We start from the raw sequence: 15,440 nt of genomic DNA on the forward strand, positions 1-15,440 counted from the left end.
AGGAAAGCAGGTATCTGGATATTTTAAGTAAATACAAAATACATAATGAACTTTCCATAATTAAATACTAAATTGGTAGGACACTGGTTAACTGTTTAGGAACCCAAACATACTACTAAGAGTGACACTTGCCTGGAAAACCACTTTTGAAAAATTCAAGAGTTTCACATGTAATTCTTTCTGAAAATACACTAAATAATAATATATCCAAGATTTAGGTCATTAGTGAACAAAATTTACTTTGCAACAACACAGTTTCTTAAGCTTCACCATGCCTTCCTAAAGAAGTATATAACCAACTTAGAAGTGTTTATTTATTTTTGTCCCTAAATAATATTTTTGTTATCCCAATAAATGATAGTTCTTTTAGATATATAAAAAAAATAATTTACGAGCTGGGTGTGGTGGCACATGCCTATAATCCCAGCACCCGGGAGGCAAAGGCAGGAGGAATGCCATGAGTTCTAGGCCACCCTGAGGCTACATAGTAAATCCCAGTCAGCCTGAGCTAGAATGAAACCCTACCTCAAAAAAGCAAAATTAATAATAATAATAATTTAAGCTCACAATTTTTCTAGTAATTTAAAATTTTTCTACTAGTGACTCCAATCAAATCTAAATGTTTGCTAAAAGATAACATTTTACCTTAGTGCTGTGAAATTTCACACATGAATTATATCCAACGTAACACCTTCTTTACTGACTCTCTATTCTTTTTCATCTATAGACTTTTAACTTATTACCATAACCATGCTTCAGAAAGCTAGTTACTCTTTTCAGGGAAATTTTTCTGTAACAGAAAAATTTTATCAGACTACTTACAGAAATTCCCACTTCTCTAAGTTATTTTAAATACCAAAGAAATAGATACAATAGTAAGTGTTGAAGTAAGTACTGTTGAAATTTAACATTTAAACATAAAACAAGAGTTCGGGAAGCGGCTTAGTCATTAAACTGCTTTTGCCTTCAAAGCACGAGGATCTGCTTCCAATCCTCAAAACCCACGTCATCCACAGCCACTGCGATGGCACATACCTGCAAGCCTCAAGTTGGCGAGGCCGAGACTGCCGGGTTTTCTGTTGCTCACTAGAAAGCCATTCTAGTCTATTTGGTGACTTTGAGCCCAATGAGACACCCTGTCCCATTCAAGGTGGATGGCATTCCTGAGGGGTTACTCCTGAGACTGAACTCTGGTCACTACAAGCACGTGCATACATTGTACAAACACAGTCTCTCTCTCTCTCTCCCTCTCTCTCTCTCTCTCACACACACATACACGTCTGATAAAAACACATATATATCCAAATGGGGTGAGAGTCCCTAAGCTCTAAACTCTTAAATGTGATACATGCTTTTAAACCTTTATATTCTTTAGGCAATGTTTTGGTAAAATCAGAAATGAAAATGGTTCAAAACAATGAAAGAAAAGAATTACTTGTCATTGGTTTTCCTTGGGTGGGAAGTCCTTGGCTCTTTCTAATTTGCTAAAGTGAAAATGGGTTTTATTAGCAAGTGGTATTAACTAAGCTCTTATTTTATAGTAAGTAATTAAGAAAAAAATCCTAAAGAACTATGACACAATGAGCTTGACTTACATAAAACTGAAATTGTAGAAATCTTATAGCATAATCTAACTCTCTGAAATTTAGGAAACCAGAGGTCCTACTTCAAGATGTAGCAGATGGTTGGAAATTTCAGTTAGCTCATAGTATTCATGTGCATCTACAAGGGAGGTTTCTAGAAAAAGTTTTAACACCAGACAGTGATATTATCCTTCAGCTTCCAACTGGCCTCCTTGTACCAGTATGAACTGACAGACACTCAGAAATACAGACTTATTTGCAAATACCTTATATGAAAGGTAGTGGGAGGCCAGTGATGATTTTCAAAACAAAAACTAACTTCTTATTATCAAAGCTAACTTACAATGCCCAATAGAACCTCACCATTAGGGGTGCAGAGATGGCTTAGCAGTTAAGGTGCTTGCCTGTGAAGCCTAAGGACCCATGTTTGACTCCCCAGATCCCACATAAGCCAGATGCACCAAGGTGAGGCAAGCGCAATGTCGCCCATGTCCACTAGCTGGCACAAGCATCTGGAGTTCAATTGTGGTGGCTGGGACCCTGGTGCACCAATTCTGTCACCCTCTCTCATAAAAAAAATGCACAAATACAAGCTATGTCAGCCAAGGCTGTCTAAAACAATTCAGTATTTTGTAAATAGAAAATAAGTGACTAGAGGACAGACTAAGCCTTCTAAAATAAATATGTCAGTGAGAAGGAACATACTGTCAGTGAAAAGTAAACACCACGAGTTAGATCAAGGAGCACTGGAGAAAAAGAGGTGCTGTTAGTGACAGGGTCTAAAGCCATGGCAAAAGGGAGACTGAGGTCAAAAGTTCCTAAGGGCAGAAAGATGGAGGCCAGGGAATCAGGAAACTTTTACCATCATATCTAAATGGAAACTCAGAGCCCAAGGCTAGTTCATGCTCCAAAAAGAAAGTACTAGAGATCACAGACAAGAGTGACTATCTCTGCCTTACAAAGCTTTGTAATGTATCATGTGATCTTCAAGTGATGCCTTCAAATATATCAGACATCTCCATATCATGCCTAGCTCCAAATTTTCCTGCACTATAAGAACATACTGAGCACTACCCTTCAGAAACTATACTAGAACCCTAGGATGGCAAACATGCTGGATAGAGTAGCTAGTCCTTGATCTATTACTTACCTTTTCCTTACTTTCCTAATTAAGCCTGAGAAAACAGCCAACTGACAAAAGATTATCTGTTAAAATATCTATGCATGTGTGAGAAAGAGAGAGATCGATTCACCAGGAGAGATATTTTAAATATATCTACTACACAGTACGCTTTTTTGTCTTCAAAGACAACTTCAGACATCTGAAAACTAGAAATCAGCTTCATAAAATTGAGAAACACAAATTGCTTGTCATACCTTGTAAAATCTGTCTGCTGGGTCCTGCTGTTTCTTTTAAGGAGGGACCATCTGTAGAAAATTAAGTTAAGTCATTTTAAAACATGTCTTCAATTCCTGATTCAAAGTTTTGCAATTCCGAGCCCTTTTTCATTCAAATGTATGATGAAAGGTGTGTGACCTACAAAATTATTGTTAAAATCTAACAAAGTAACTGAATATAGGTATATTTAGCAGGAGCAAATTAAAAACACTGTCAGTGATATAGAATATTTGGGAAATTACTGTATCAAAAATAAAAAAGCACAAGAAATTTAAAACATGAGCATCTAATACCAAAAGGACATTTTCTAACACTTCTACAATTGGAAAATTCAGAGAACCCAAAATTATGACCCGAGTTTTAAGAGGTTTATGCGATAGGACCAAGACCCAACATAGGATAACCTCCCCATGGTGAACAGTAGTTTTCAACAGCAGCGTGGCAAGTCTGCCATGCAGAAGAAATAAAACGTTTCTAAAAGCTGCCTTTTGTCTCACAAACTACTTCCAATATTTCCTATTGTCTATCAAGGCAAAGGCACAATTAGAACCATAGGTAGGGTCCTGGTGTTTCTCCAAGACAAACAAGACCTGTCCCCAGTGGGCAGCAGGCCTCTGAGTACACTAAGAAGGGCTCTGGGCCGAGGTGTCCCACTGCTGACTGTGAAGGCAGACACGGCGGTTCTTTGCTGACTTTGATGTAAGAAAGGATGAGGTGGAGAGCGTCAGTAGATACAAGGTAACCACATGTTGCCAAGTGCAACATGGAGGAAGATTTTCAAAATTCTGAACAACTGGGCTGCAGAGATGACTAAGTGGTTAAGGCACTTACATGCCAAGCCAAAGGACCCAGTTTCAATTCCCTAGGACCCATGTAAAGCCAGATGCACAGGCTGGTGCATGCATCTGGAGTTCATTTGCAGTGACTAGAGGCCCTGGCGTGCTCATTCTCTCTCTTTCCCTCTGCCTCTCTCTCTCTCAAATAAATAAATAGACAAAACATATTCTTTTGAAAGTTAGTACATGGAAAATGCTTAGAACGTGGCTGGCATACACTGTGCACTTGTGATGATGATGGTGGTACTTAGAATACAACACCAGGTGACCATAAATAATTTAACCCCCCAAAATGCAAATGATGAATTGCTCAGCATCTGTTCTCAGTCTACCAAAGTATATACTTTAATTAAAAGCTAAACCTCAAATGTCTTTCTGTAGTAAACTTTTAAAAGCCCCTTCTTGTATGTTTCCCCAACTAACAGCAATGAAAATCAAACTCACATTTTCTCCTTCTGAACCACAGGCTGAGCATCTTAATCCAAGCTCTAAAATGTTCCTGAGCCTCTGGAACTACGAGCCTCACGCTGACATGCAAACGTTCCAGGTTCTGCAGCGACTAGGATTTCAGATTAGAGCTGCTCAGCCAGTAAGGCCTACTGCAAACATAAAAACGTCTGAGATCCGGGCTAGAAAGATGGTACAGTGGTTAAGGCATTTGCCTCTGAAACCTAAGGACCCAGGTTTGATTCCTCAGTACCCGCATAAGCCAGATGCATAAAGTGACACCGGCATCTGGAGTCCCTCTGCAGTGGCTAGAGGCCCTGACACACACCTAGTCTCTGTCTCTCTCAACTAAATAAATGAAATAATTTAAAAATTTAAAAAAAAAACAAAACACATTTCAGATCTGAAACACTTCTGCTCCCATTCATTTTGGGAAAGAGATGCTCAAACCTGAACTGCTTGTTTGGAAAATTTATTCAGCAACTTAATAAGACTTACAAACAAATGTAAGTGATACATAAACATTCACGAACACAGATCGTTCAGTGAGTTGCTCCTGTATATCAAGCAATGTGAGAATCATGTTAACACAAGTCACTACAATAGAGGGAGCGCCAGAAATGAAGGGATCTGGAGAGGATGGGATGAAGCCTAACCTTAAAAATGTTGGCTCTTAGCCAGGCGTGGTGGCACACACCTTTAATCCCAGCACTTAGGAGGCAGAGGTAGGAGGATTGTGTGAGTTTGAGACCAGCCTGAGGTTACATAGTGAAATTCAGGTCAGCCTGGGCTAGAGTGAGAACCTACGTAGAAAAATGAAAAAAAAAAAAAAAAAAAAAAGTTGGCTCTGATCTGTAACTCCTATTACCAGAAATAGGTGCTGCCCAGTTGAGCTGTTGATCAGAGAGACCGACGAGGTCCCCAAAACAAAACAGGCTTCTGTCAAAGCACTTGATTACCTGCCTGAGCTAAATGACATAACTCTATTGCCGAAGACGCCATATGCTGCTGACACAGAGCACGGAGACCCTGGCTGGAATCTGGAAGAGAGCCAGTCCCCAGTTAGGCCTCCTAGTGCTGGAACGTGCTACATGGGCCACTGGGGGAAAGTGGCCAGCCACGGTGTGAGCAAGCAGGGCTCTAAGCTGCTCAGAAGCAACCAGCCTGGCAAGAAGTACACACCAGTGCAATGGAAGCACACAGCCTTGGTGGGGAACCAGTGGCTTTCTGATTGGCTAAGAGATCCGCTCAGTGGAAAGGAGCCATATCTGAAACTGGGAACTGGGTCAGAATCCAATGGAGACAAAGATTCTGTTCTCCATTGTCAAGCTCCCACTAGTCTTTGGCTAAAAGGGGGGTTATGTCAGGCTTGGTGGCACACACCTTTAATCCCAGCACTTGGGAGGCAGAGGTAGGAGGACTGCCATGAGTTCGAGGCCACTCTGAGACTATAGTGAAGTGAGACCCTACCTCAAAAAACCAAAAACAAAACAAAACAAAAATCAATAAATAAGAATAAAAGAGGGTCACATCTATCGCTGACTTCACTGTCCATTGGAGAATCTTTTGTTCCTTTTCAGAAGGGAGCGAGACCCCAGGAGATAAACCACCCCTCGCATCTCAGTCAGGGCTCAGGTGAAACCACAGAAGAAGTGGGGAAACGAGCCACAGCGCTGCTTCCACGGTCAGCCTGACAATCAGCACCAGGGTGAAGGAGACAGACCCCGAGGATATCCAACACTTACCAAAGCAGAGACCCAGAGGCTCCTAAGAGCTCATCACTGAAGTAGACTTAAAACACACCCACCAAGGCTCATGGTACTTTGTGGAAGAGGGGTTGGAAAGATTGAAAGAGCCACAGGTTGTGATGTCATGCCCAGAGACACTGCCTACCTCAATAGCTGTCTACTGTTCCCTCCATGCATAACCCACTGCTGGAGGCCCCCTGCAGAATGGGGGCAGAAAGGAGGGAAAAGATGGTAGTGATACATGATATATCTATACAAAGTATGTTCTTAAATAAAATTTTAACAAGTCAATACAGGGCTGGAGAGATGGCTTAGCAGTTAAGCAATTGCCTATGAAGCCTAAGGACCCCGGTTCGAGGCTCGATTCCCCAGGACCCACATTAGCCAGATGCACAAGGGGGCATACACGTCTGGAGTTCGTTTGCAGTGGCTGAGGCCCTGGCGTGCCCATTCTCTCTCTCTTTCTATCTGCCTCTTTCTCTCTCTGTCACTTTCAAATAAATAATAAATACATAAAAATTAAAAAAAAATTAAGTCAATACAACACTGAGAGCTCAAGAAACTCACAGTCCACCACAAGAGAAAGAGTCAAAGGTCACATGGCTCCTAACCACAGTCTATAAACAATGAGTTGAATCTCTCCTTAGGCAGATTTACAGTCACACAGATGGTATTATCCCGTGCATTTTGCAATCTTTGATTCCATTAGGTTAAAGACTTATGTAAACATGGACAGATAAAATACTCCAGTTCACAAGAAGGAATGCACAGAAGGTCACAAAACTCAAGCCTCAAAAGCTCTTCCAAATGGATCCACCTGAGAATACCCAAAGGCAGGGCCAGTGCTTCTCTATGGCTTACCTTGCTACATTTTACCTATATAAAAACCTCTAGTCAGGTGGGGTGGTGTACACCTTTAGTCCCAGCACTCAGGAGGCAAAGGTAGGAGGATCACCATGAGTTCAAGACCAGCCTGAGACTACATAGTAATTCATGGTCAACCTGGCCTACAGTGACACTTTACCTTGAAAAACCAAAAGAGAAAACCTCTAGACCTCTAGAGATAGGCTGGAGAGATGGCATGGAGTTAAGGTGCTTGCCTGCAAAGCCTAAGGATCCAGGTTTGATTCTCTAGTACCCACATAAGCCAGGTGCAAAAGGTGGTGCATGCATCTGGAGTTCATTTACAATGGCTAGAGGCTCTGGGGCACCCATTCTCCCTCTTAAATAAGTATCCAGGAAAAAAAAAAAAAAACAAAAAAAAAACCCCCAAAACCTCTAGAGAGACAAATTGGAAAAAGAAGGGATTCAATGGAGAAAGGATTTGGAAGGGGAAAGTGAGGGTGATGGGGTGAGGAACATCATCGTGCATTGTCACAGTGTGTTGTCTATACTTATCAACATTGTCAATAAAAAGAAGAACCTGGCAGCAGCAATGAGGGGAACACTGCTGGGAAGCATGAACTTACTGACTGGTCAGCAAATCCTCTGTGAACAACGTAGCTTCTAAGTCACTGCTTTTAAGGACATGTAGAGATCAGCTCATGGAAATCACAATTAATAGGTCATTAAAAGAAAATCTGATGATAGGTTGCTATAATATTTGGAACATAAATGTGAAGGTTTTCAAAGGATTAACCAATATTGGTATAACAGAACTCCTATATAATGTTTCACAGCCCTTACACTTAAAAGACATGAAAAAGTGGAGCCAATTTGATGCCTAAACCCAGTTTATGTCAATAACGGTTACTTAGCTATACTCTGAAATTCATGAAAAAATACCTTGTAACTTAGCATCTCATCCTATAATAAGTTAGCATATAAATATTTCTGATAGGATATAGTATCAGGCACTAAAGTATCAGGCACTAAAGCACCAATAATTAAAATAAAAGTGAAAAGTAGAAATTCCTCAAGTATTTATATAAGATCACATAGCACAAAAGGCATCATCAGACTTGAAAATGTCATCATTCTTGTTTGATAAATTGCCACCGTTCACCGGCACTCAATTAAAACAGTGGCATTTTATTGATATAATCACTGGCGGGGCGGGGGGGGGTAATTAAAACTGCCTTATGCTGAATCTTTCATGCTACACAAAAAAGGAACTGAGGGCTTGAGAGATGGCTTAGCGGTTAAGTGCTTGCCTATGAACCCTAAGGACCCCGGTTCGAGGATCGATTCCCCAGGACCTATGTTAGCCAGATGCACAAGGGGACACACGCATCTGGAGTTCATTTGCAATGGCTGGAAGCCCTGGCGTGCTCGCTCTCGCTCTCGCTCTCTCTCTCTCTCTCTCTCTCTCTCTCTCTCTCTCTCCCTCTCTCTCTCTGTCTGTCACTCTCAAATATATTTTTTTTTAATTTTTAATTAACATTTTCCATGATTATAAAATATGTCCCATGGTAATTCCCTCCCTCCCCAACCCCACACTTTCCCATTTGAAATTCCATTCTCCATCATATTACCTCCCCATTACAATCATTGTAATTACATATATACAATATCAACCTATTAAGTATCCTCCTCCCTTCCTTTCTCTTCCCTTTATGTCTCCTTTTTAACTAACTGGCCTCTGCTACGAAGTATCAAATAAATTTTTTTAAAAAGTTTTAAAAAAGAACTGACTCTGGAAGCGTTCAGACAGACGCGCTGGAAAGGAAGGAAGCTAACCAGAGCGCCCCCGGCAGACCAGCTCACGCGGGCACGTCTGCTGTGCAAGCCCGCAACTCCTGCTGCCCTCACCGTGAGCGTGGAGGTGTCCGTGCCCATGGGCATGGTCGTGGCTGTGCATGGCACCGGCACCGTGTCTCCCTTCGTGGCTGTGGCAATGGTCGACGTGGCCATGCGCCTGGTCCAGAGTGCCGTTGAAGAGGGAGTGACTGTGTCCGTGGCCTGGGAAACAAAGAGCGTTTGAACAGGAGCTGCGTAAAGACACACATGACTGGTAACACACAGGGCGAGAACGGTCAGCTCCAAGCCCAGATTCAGTGCAAAAGCACCAACACTCTATTGCGACAAGTGTGACGCTAAGCAAGCAATATTCACGAGGCCTGAAAACAGACAACAGAGAAGCCAGCTAGAAAAATCAACAGATAATTCTATTTTTTCAAAGAGAAAAACTGTCTTAAGTCACCAGTAACGAGATTTGATTTATCCCTGCAAGTAAAAGTAAAAAACAGTCATTTTAAGAGATGAGTTGTAAACCAAAAATATAGGTGTGCTAAAAATATACACATACCATTTTCTGTTGATTCTACTTATACTCTGGCAAACTGAGATAATAAAGAAAAAAAAACTTCTTAGGATGGAAATGTTCCATATCTGGGCTGGAGGGATGGCTTAGCGGTTAAGGCATTTGCCTGCAAAACCAAAGGATCCAGGTTCGATTCCCCAGGACCCACGTTAGCCAGATGCACTAGGAGTCGCACGCGTCTGGAGTCCATTTGCAGTGAGTGGCTGGAGGCCCTGGAGCACCCATTCTCTCCCTCTCTCTCTCTCTGCCTCTTTCTATCAAATAAATAAATAGAATATATTAAAAAAAACAAATGTTCCATATCCGAGCTGGCCAGTGAGCACCTGACATGTCACTGGTGCAACTCAGAAGTAAATGAGTAATTTTAACATTAACTACAAAGTAAACTTAAATACCTACATGTGATCAATAACAGGACCACACAGCACTGAAAAAAACGGGAGTGCTCACAAACAAAGGCTCTATGGGTTACTGAGGCTTATGCCAAAAATGCTGATCATTTATTATTTGTTTGTGTATTTACTTGAGAGACAGGGGCAGATAGAGAGAAAATGGGCACGCCAGGACCTCTAGCTACTGCAAACGCACTCGAGGTGCATGGGCTACCCTGTGCATCTGACTTCACATGGGTACTGGGGAATCTAACCTGGGTCCTTGGGCTTTGCAGGCAAGTGCCTTAACTGCTAAGCCATCTCTCCAGCCCCAAATGCTGACTAAATAAACCATAGTCAACGAGACCAAACAGTTTTAGAGGATTTTTTTTTCATTTCTTTCTCTCTTTTCTTTTCCCTTTCCTTTCCTTCCCTTCCCTTCCCTTTCCCTTTCCTCCTTCCTCCCTTTCTCCCTCTCTTTGCTTTAGACAGGATCTCACGACATAGCCCTGGCTGACGGAGAACTCAGTATAATGCAGACCACACAGGCCTCAAACCTGCCTTGACCCTCCTGCCTCCACCTCCTGAGGGCACAGGCATGCTCCACCATGCTTGGCTCCACAGCAGAGTTCTATGTGGCTCTTAACAAGGCAAGGCAGACTGACATATACTCAATGGAAGCACCTGCAAACCACATTCTATAGTATAGTATACACATACCAACGTTTTACCAGGGACATTGTCTTACACTAATTACTCTAGATTTTCTTTGTGGGTTTCTGGTATCTGTTTTTGCTGTTGTTTGGTTGGTACGTTGGTTTAGCTTAGCTCTTGGAAGCAGGGTCTCACTCTAGCCCCAGCTAACCTGGACCTCACCCTGTAGCCCACGCTGCCCTCAAACCCGGAGACCCACCCACCTCACCTACGAGGGCTGGGGTAGCAAGCACGCGCCCGCACGCCCGCTTCTAATTGTCTCATAGGAGTTAGGTGTTACCTGGAGAAGATGAGCTGCAGACTTCTAGAGAGATCTACCTAACTGACAACATGCATAACAGCCCTGAGAGGAGAGGGAGAGACAGGGAACAGATGAGGGCTGGTTTGGGGAGACATGAATGAAGCTTCTGACATGCCTCATTCGTTACTGAAAATGAGCATATAGTTTAACTTATAATTATTCATTTCTTAAAGAACATAATGGGGGCTGGAAAGCTGACTTAGCAGTTAAGGCACTTGCCTGCAAAGCCTAAGGACCCATATTTGACTCCCCAGATCCCACATAAAAGCCAGATGCACAAGGTGGTACATGTATCTAGAGTTCAATTGCAGTGCCTGGAGGCTCTGCCACACCAATCCTCTCCCTCCCTGGAGAGATGGCTTAGCGGTTAAGCGCTTGCCCATGAAGCCTAAGGACCCCGGTTCCAGGCTTGATTCCCCAGGACCCACGTAAGCCAGATGCACAAGGGGGCACATGCGTTTGGAGTTCGTTTGCTGTGGCTGGAGGCCCTGGCGCGCCCGTTCTCTATCTACCTCTTTCTTTCTCTGTCTGTTGCTCTCAAATAAATAAATAAAAATAGAAATAAATTAAAAATGAAATAAGAACACGATGGAAGTTGGGGGGAAGTGAAGAAACAAACAGTCCTAACCATCATACCAGAGCCATGAGAGTGTCCGTGACCTCCGTGCTTGAACACAAATATTCCTACGAGGTTTACCACAAACCCGAGCACGGAAACGAGCAGCAGCCTCTCGTGGTGCACGTCCGGAGGGGCCAGTGCTCTCTAGAAAATGCAGAGCACAAAGACAGACACTGACGTAACCCCTCGTTGAACAACTGGCGAAAAACATAGTGTAGTATTACCACTGTTAGCCATTTTCTGTCTTTCTTGTTTTTGTTTTTTTTTTTTAATTATTTTTTTGAGGCAGGGTCTCACTCTAACCCAGGCTGACCTTGAATTCACTATGTAGTCTCAGGGTGGGCTTGAACTCACAGTGATCCTCCTGCCTCTGCCCCCCCCCCACCACCCCAAGTGCTGGGATTAAAGGCATGTGCCATTTTAGTCATTTGTAAAGTTAAAAGCGCTCAAAACATCCACCAAATCAGTTTAGAGAAGTAAAATCAGTGTTCACACAATGCAGAAAAAATAATGATGACTATTTTTAAATAAATATAAAAATAGATAAGTGAGTCTATATTTGACCCTAAACTTGTTCCTCTCTGCTATCTTAAGTCACTGCTCTGCATGAGGTCACTAATCTTTACATTTGCTTTCTGGGTTTAGGAAAGACAATCCCAGGTGTGGGAGCTGCCGGCAACACTCCCAGGTTGCGTTTTCTTCAGGACAATCCGCAAGGGCGCTCACCACCCAGCCTGCGCCGTCACAGCTCAGTTCAGCGCTCTGCTCGCAGCGGGCGCGGCTGGCCCCACTTCCAGCCTCGGCATGCCCCGAGTTCCCTCCGCTGCTCTGGAACCCCCTCCTGTACGCCCCGAGATTCTGTCTAATCCAAGACTCTACACAATGTGGCTAGTGAGAATGGCTCCGCTTCGTGCCATTAACGAATAAACATTGTCATCACGGACAGAGACAGAGTATTCACCGTCATCCCGTGTACTATACCTCAACTCCCTCCGAGAAAATGAAGAAAGCCGTGAAGATCAAAAACAGGCCATTGACAAAGCCAGCCAGGACTTCCGCCCTCACGTACCTGGGGAGCAGAAACGACAAATCATTCATTCGTGAGACTCAAGCCATCAACTCACACACGTCAGAGACTGGAAACCACAGTAAACAGGTCCGAAGCCAACAAAGTCTCATATTTACAGATGAGGCATTTGTAGAAATGAATGAGGAAATTATTTTGTTATGAATTATATCTAATGGTGGGACACCATAGAGCACAGAAAAGGGTGGGGAGGGGAGAGATGAAAAGAGGGAAGGCACCCTGAGTTCAGGAAGAAAAAGAAATACACACAGAGAGAATGAATGAGTAAGAAGATATGAAGAAAAATGAGGAAGAGAAAGGACCAACTATAGATGAAGAGAAAGAATGTTCATGGGAAAGAAAGGGATAAAAGGGAAACAGAAAGAATTAACAAATGCAAGAAAGAGAAAGGGCTGGGGAGGAAGAAAGGTATCAGTCCTGACCTTGGCTTACATGTAGTATAATTATAACGGAAAACAGTCTAAGAGTGCATAAAAGGAAAATTCAGGAAGCAGGAATCCACTAAAGTAAAATCAATTGCTGCCCAAATCAGAAGTGGCAGAAAGCCAATTGTGCCTCTAAACTGGTTCAATGAAAGTCTTTAGCATAAAAATACTCTCCAGGGGCTGGAGAGACGGCTTAGTGGTTCAGGCATTTGTCTGCAAAGCCAAAGGACCCAGGTTCAATTCCCCAGGACCCATATAAGCCAGATGCACAAGGGGGCGCTTGCATCTGGAGTTCCTTTGCAGTGGCTGGAGGCCCTGACACGCCCATCCTCTCTCCCTCCACCCCAATATATATATATATATATATATATATATATATATATATATATATATTTTAAAAAAGATGAAAATCTTTTTTAAAAAGTCCATGAGCCTAAACGAGACGCTTGGTTAGTAAGCGCTCCTTTCATGCAGCGGCATGGAGGTCACACACACACCAGCAGCCGCAGGGCCGGGCGCAGGCGGTGTGGCTGGTCGGCCCTGCAGAGCCCCGCCGGAGCGCAGCACCACAGGGTGTCCAGACGCAGAGGTGCGGGGGAGGGGGGCAGGCCTGGACTGAGCAAAATGCTGAATACCTCGGGCATGTCTCACCAGTTACCTGTCAGGCTGCCTGAAAATTAAAAAAAAAAAAAAAAAAAAAAAAACCTCCAGAGCAAACAGTACAAATGAGCAATAGGACGAGAGATCTCACACTTCAGCAGGGAGCTGGAGATAAAGCACGTCGACCACGTTATGAAGTAACTTTAATAGGCAGCAAAGCAGTCTTTCAATAAAAGAGAAGAAACATGACATGATGATTCCCATCTACTGAACTTGCTTCCTTTGCTTCTCCAAAAAGCAGGTTATAAGAAATTCCCTTATATGGGGACAGTCTCACCTAAAACTTTTTGGTAAAGTTAAAGAACCACCCCCATTAAAAAAAATTAGTTGGGCATGGTGGCACACACCTTTATTCCCAGCACTCAGGAGACAGAAGTAGGAGGATCATCATGAATTTGAGGTCGCCCTGAGACTACACAGTGAATTCCAGGTCAGCCTGGGCTAGAGTGAGACCCTCCCTCAAAAAAAAAACAAAACAAAATAACAACAACAAAAAATTAGACACTGTAGATTATAATTATAATCCTATTATTAATATGTACTTATTAGAGAGAGAGAGGCAGGCAGAGAGAGAGAATGGGCACCCCAGGGACCTCCAGCCACTGCAAATGAACTGCAGATATATGTGCCACCATGTGCATCTGGCTTATGTGGATACTAGGGAATCAAACCTGGGTCCTTAAACTTCACAGGTAAGCACCTTATGTGTTAAGCCATTTCTCCAGTCTAATATATATTTTTGAAAACTGGCCAACTAATCCATGAAATTAAGAAATAAAAGGTAACTCTGAGGAAGGGGCATAAAAAAGAACTAGAATGACCTGAGGAGGTCTTCAAGGGTTCAAGCCACACAAGTATATTCAATCTGCAAAATCTCACTGACCTTAGGATTGATTGGTACATTGCTCTATATATCTTATGCTTCAAGAAAAACATTTTCTAAAGTCTTACCCATAAGAGAAGGCATCATTGTCTCTCCATTTTGAAATGACAGAAGCTGCCAATCCTGCCAAAATGGCAGTGCTGTCAAAAAACATGTGGAACGAGTCGGAGATCAAGCCAAGGCTGAAAAAGAACAATCCAATGGCAAGTCAAAATAAAACAAAACCAAACAGCAAGCACCCTGCTCTAAACGTCCAAGGTCTGGCTCCTCTCATCATTAATTGCCATCTAAAAATAGCATTTATGGGGCTGAGCGATGGCTTAGAAGTACTTCAGAAATCTGGAGTCTGTGGTTTGTTGAAATTTGCTAGCAAAAACAAACCCCAAACCTCAAACCCAGGTCTAGCCACCAGACAGGCCTCAGAAGCCTCCCTCACAGCATATGAGACAGGAATACAGGCAGGCTCGTTGGTGGGCACATTAAACTATAGACCCTGGCCTCAGTCTTTCATAAATAGAATATCCGAAGCTTGATAAATATTTGGAAGACATAAGACAGTAATTCTGCCAACATGTCAAAGGGCAGAATTGGACAGGAGATGGCAAAAGATCACTGTCAAGAAGGAAAGCAAGGGCTACAGAGATAGCTTAACAGTTAAGGCACTTGCCTACAAAGCCAGAGAACCCAGGTTCAAGTCCTCAGGACCCACGTAAGCCAGATACACAAGGTGGTGCATGCGTCTAGAGCTCATTTGCAGTGGCTGGAGGCACACGCATACTCATATCCCCCCCCATAAATAAAAATAAAGTATTTAAAAAATTAAAAAACAAGGAAAGCAAACAATGGGCAATCAGAAATGGCCCATATGCTCCAATGGTCAGAGACAAACTTAAAAATATTTTACTTTATTTATCTACTTATTGACTACGGGGGGGGGGGCATGGGCACACCAAGGCCTCCAGCCACTGCAAGCGAATTCCAGATGCGTGCACCACCTTGTTCACCTGGCTTACATGGGTTCTGGTAAGTCGAACCTGGGTCCTTAGTTTTCACAGGCAAGCACCTTAACCTCGAAGCCATCTCTCCAGCCCAAGGAGATGAACTT

At 42.9% G+C, this 15,440-nt stretch overlaps 1 protein-coding gene across 1 annotated transcript in view; it reads right to left on the minus strand.

Moving 5' to 3' along the window:
• The window catches only part of Slc30a7 (solute carrier family 30 member 7), a 79,628-nt gene that overhangs the window by 40,000 nt on the left and 24,188 nt on the right, over positions 1–15,440 (minus strand). The window contains exons 3-7 of the mRNA XM_004659080.2: positions 14,404–14,517; positions 12,262–12,349; positions 11,298–11,424; positions 8,765–8,914; positions 2,961–3,011 (exon numbers count right to left, since the gene is read on the minus strand). Coding sequence (XP_004659137.1) covers positions 2,961–3,011; positions 8,765–8,914; positions 11,298–11,424; positions 12,262–12,349; positions 14,404–14,517 — 530 coding nt within the window. The remainder of the gene's footprint in view (positions 1–2,960; positions 3,012–8,764; positions 8,915–11,297; positions 11,425–12,261; positions 12,350–14,403; positions 14,518–15,440) is intronic.

The sequence above is a fragment of the Jaculus jaculus genome, chromosome 19 (genome assembly GCF_020740685.1).
Source record: "Jaculus jaculus isolate mJacJac1 chromosome 19, mJacJac1.mat.Y.cur, whole genome shotgun sequence".
NCBI lineage: Eukaryota > Metazoa > Chordata > Mammalia > Rodentia > Dipodidae > Jaculus > Jaculus jaculus.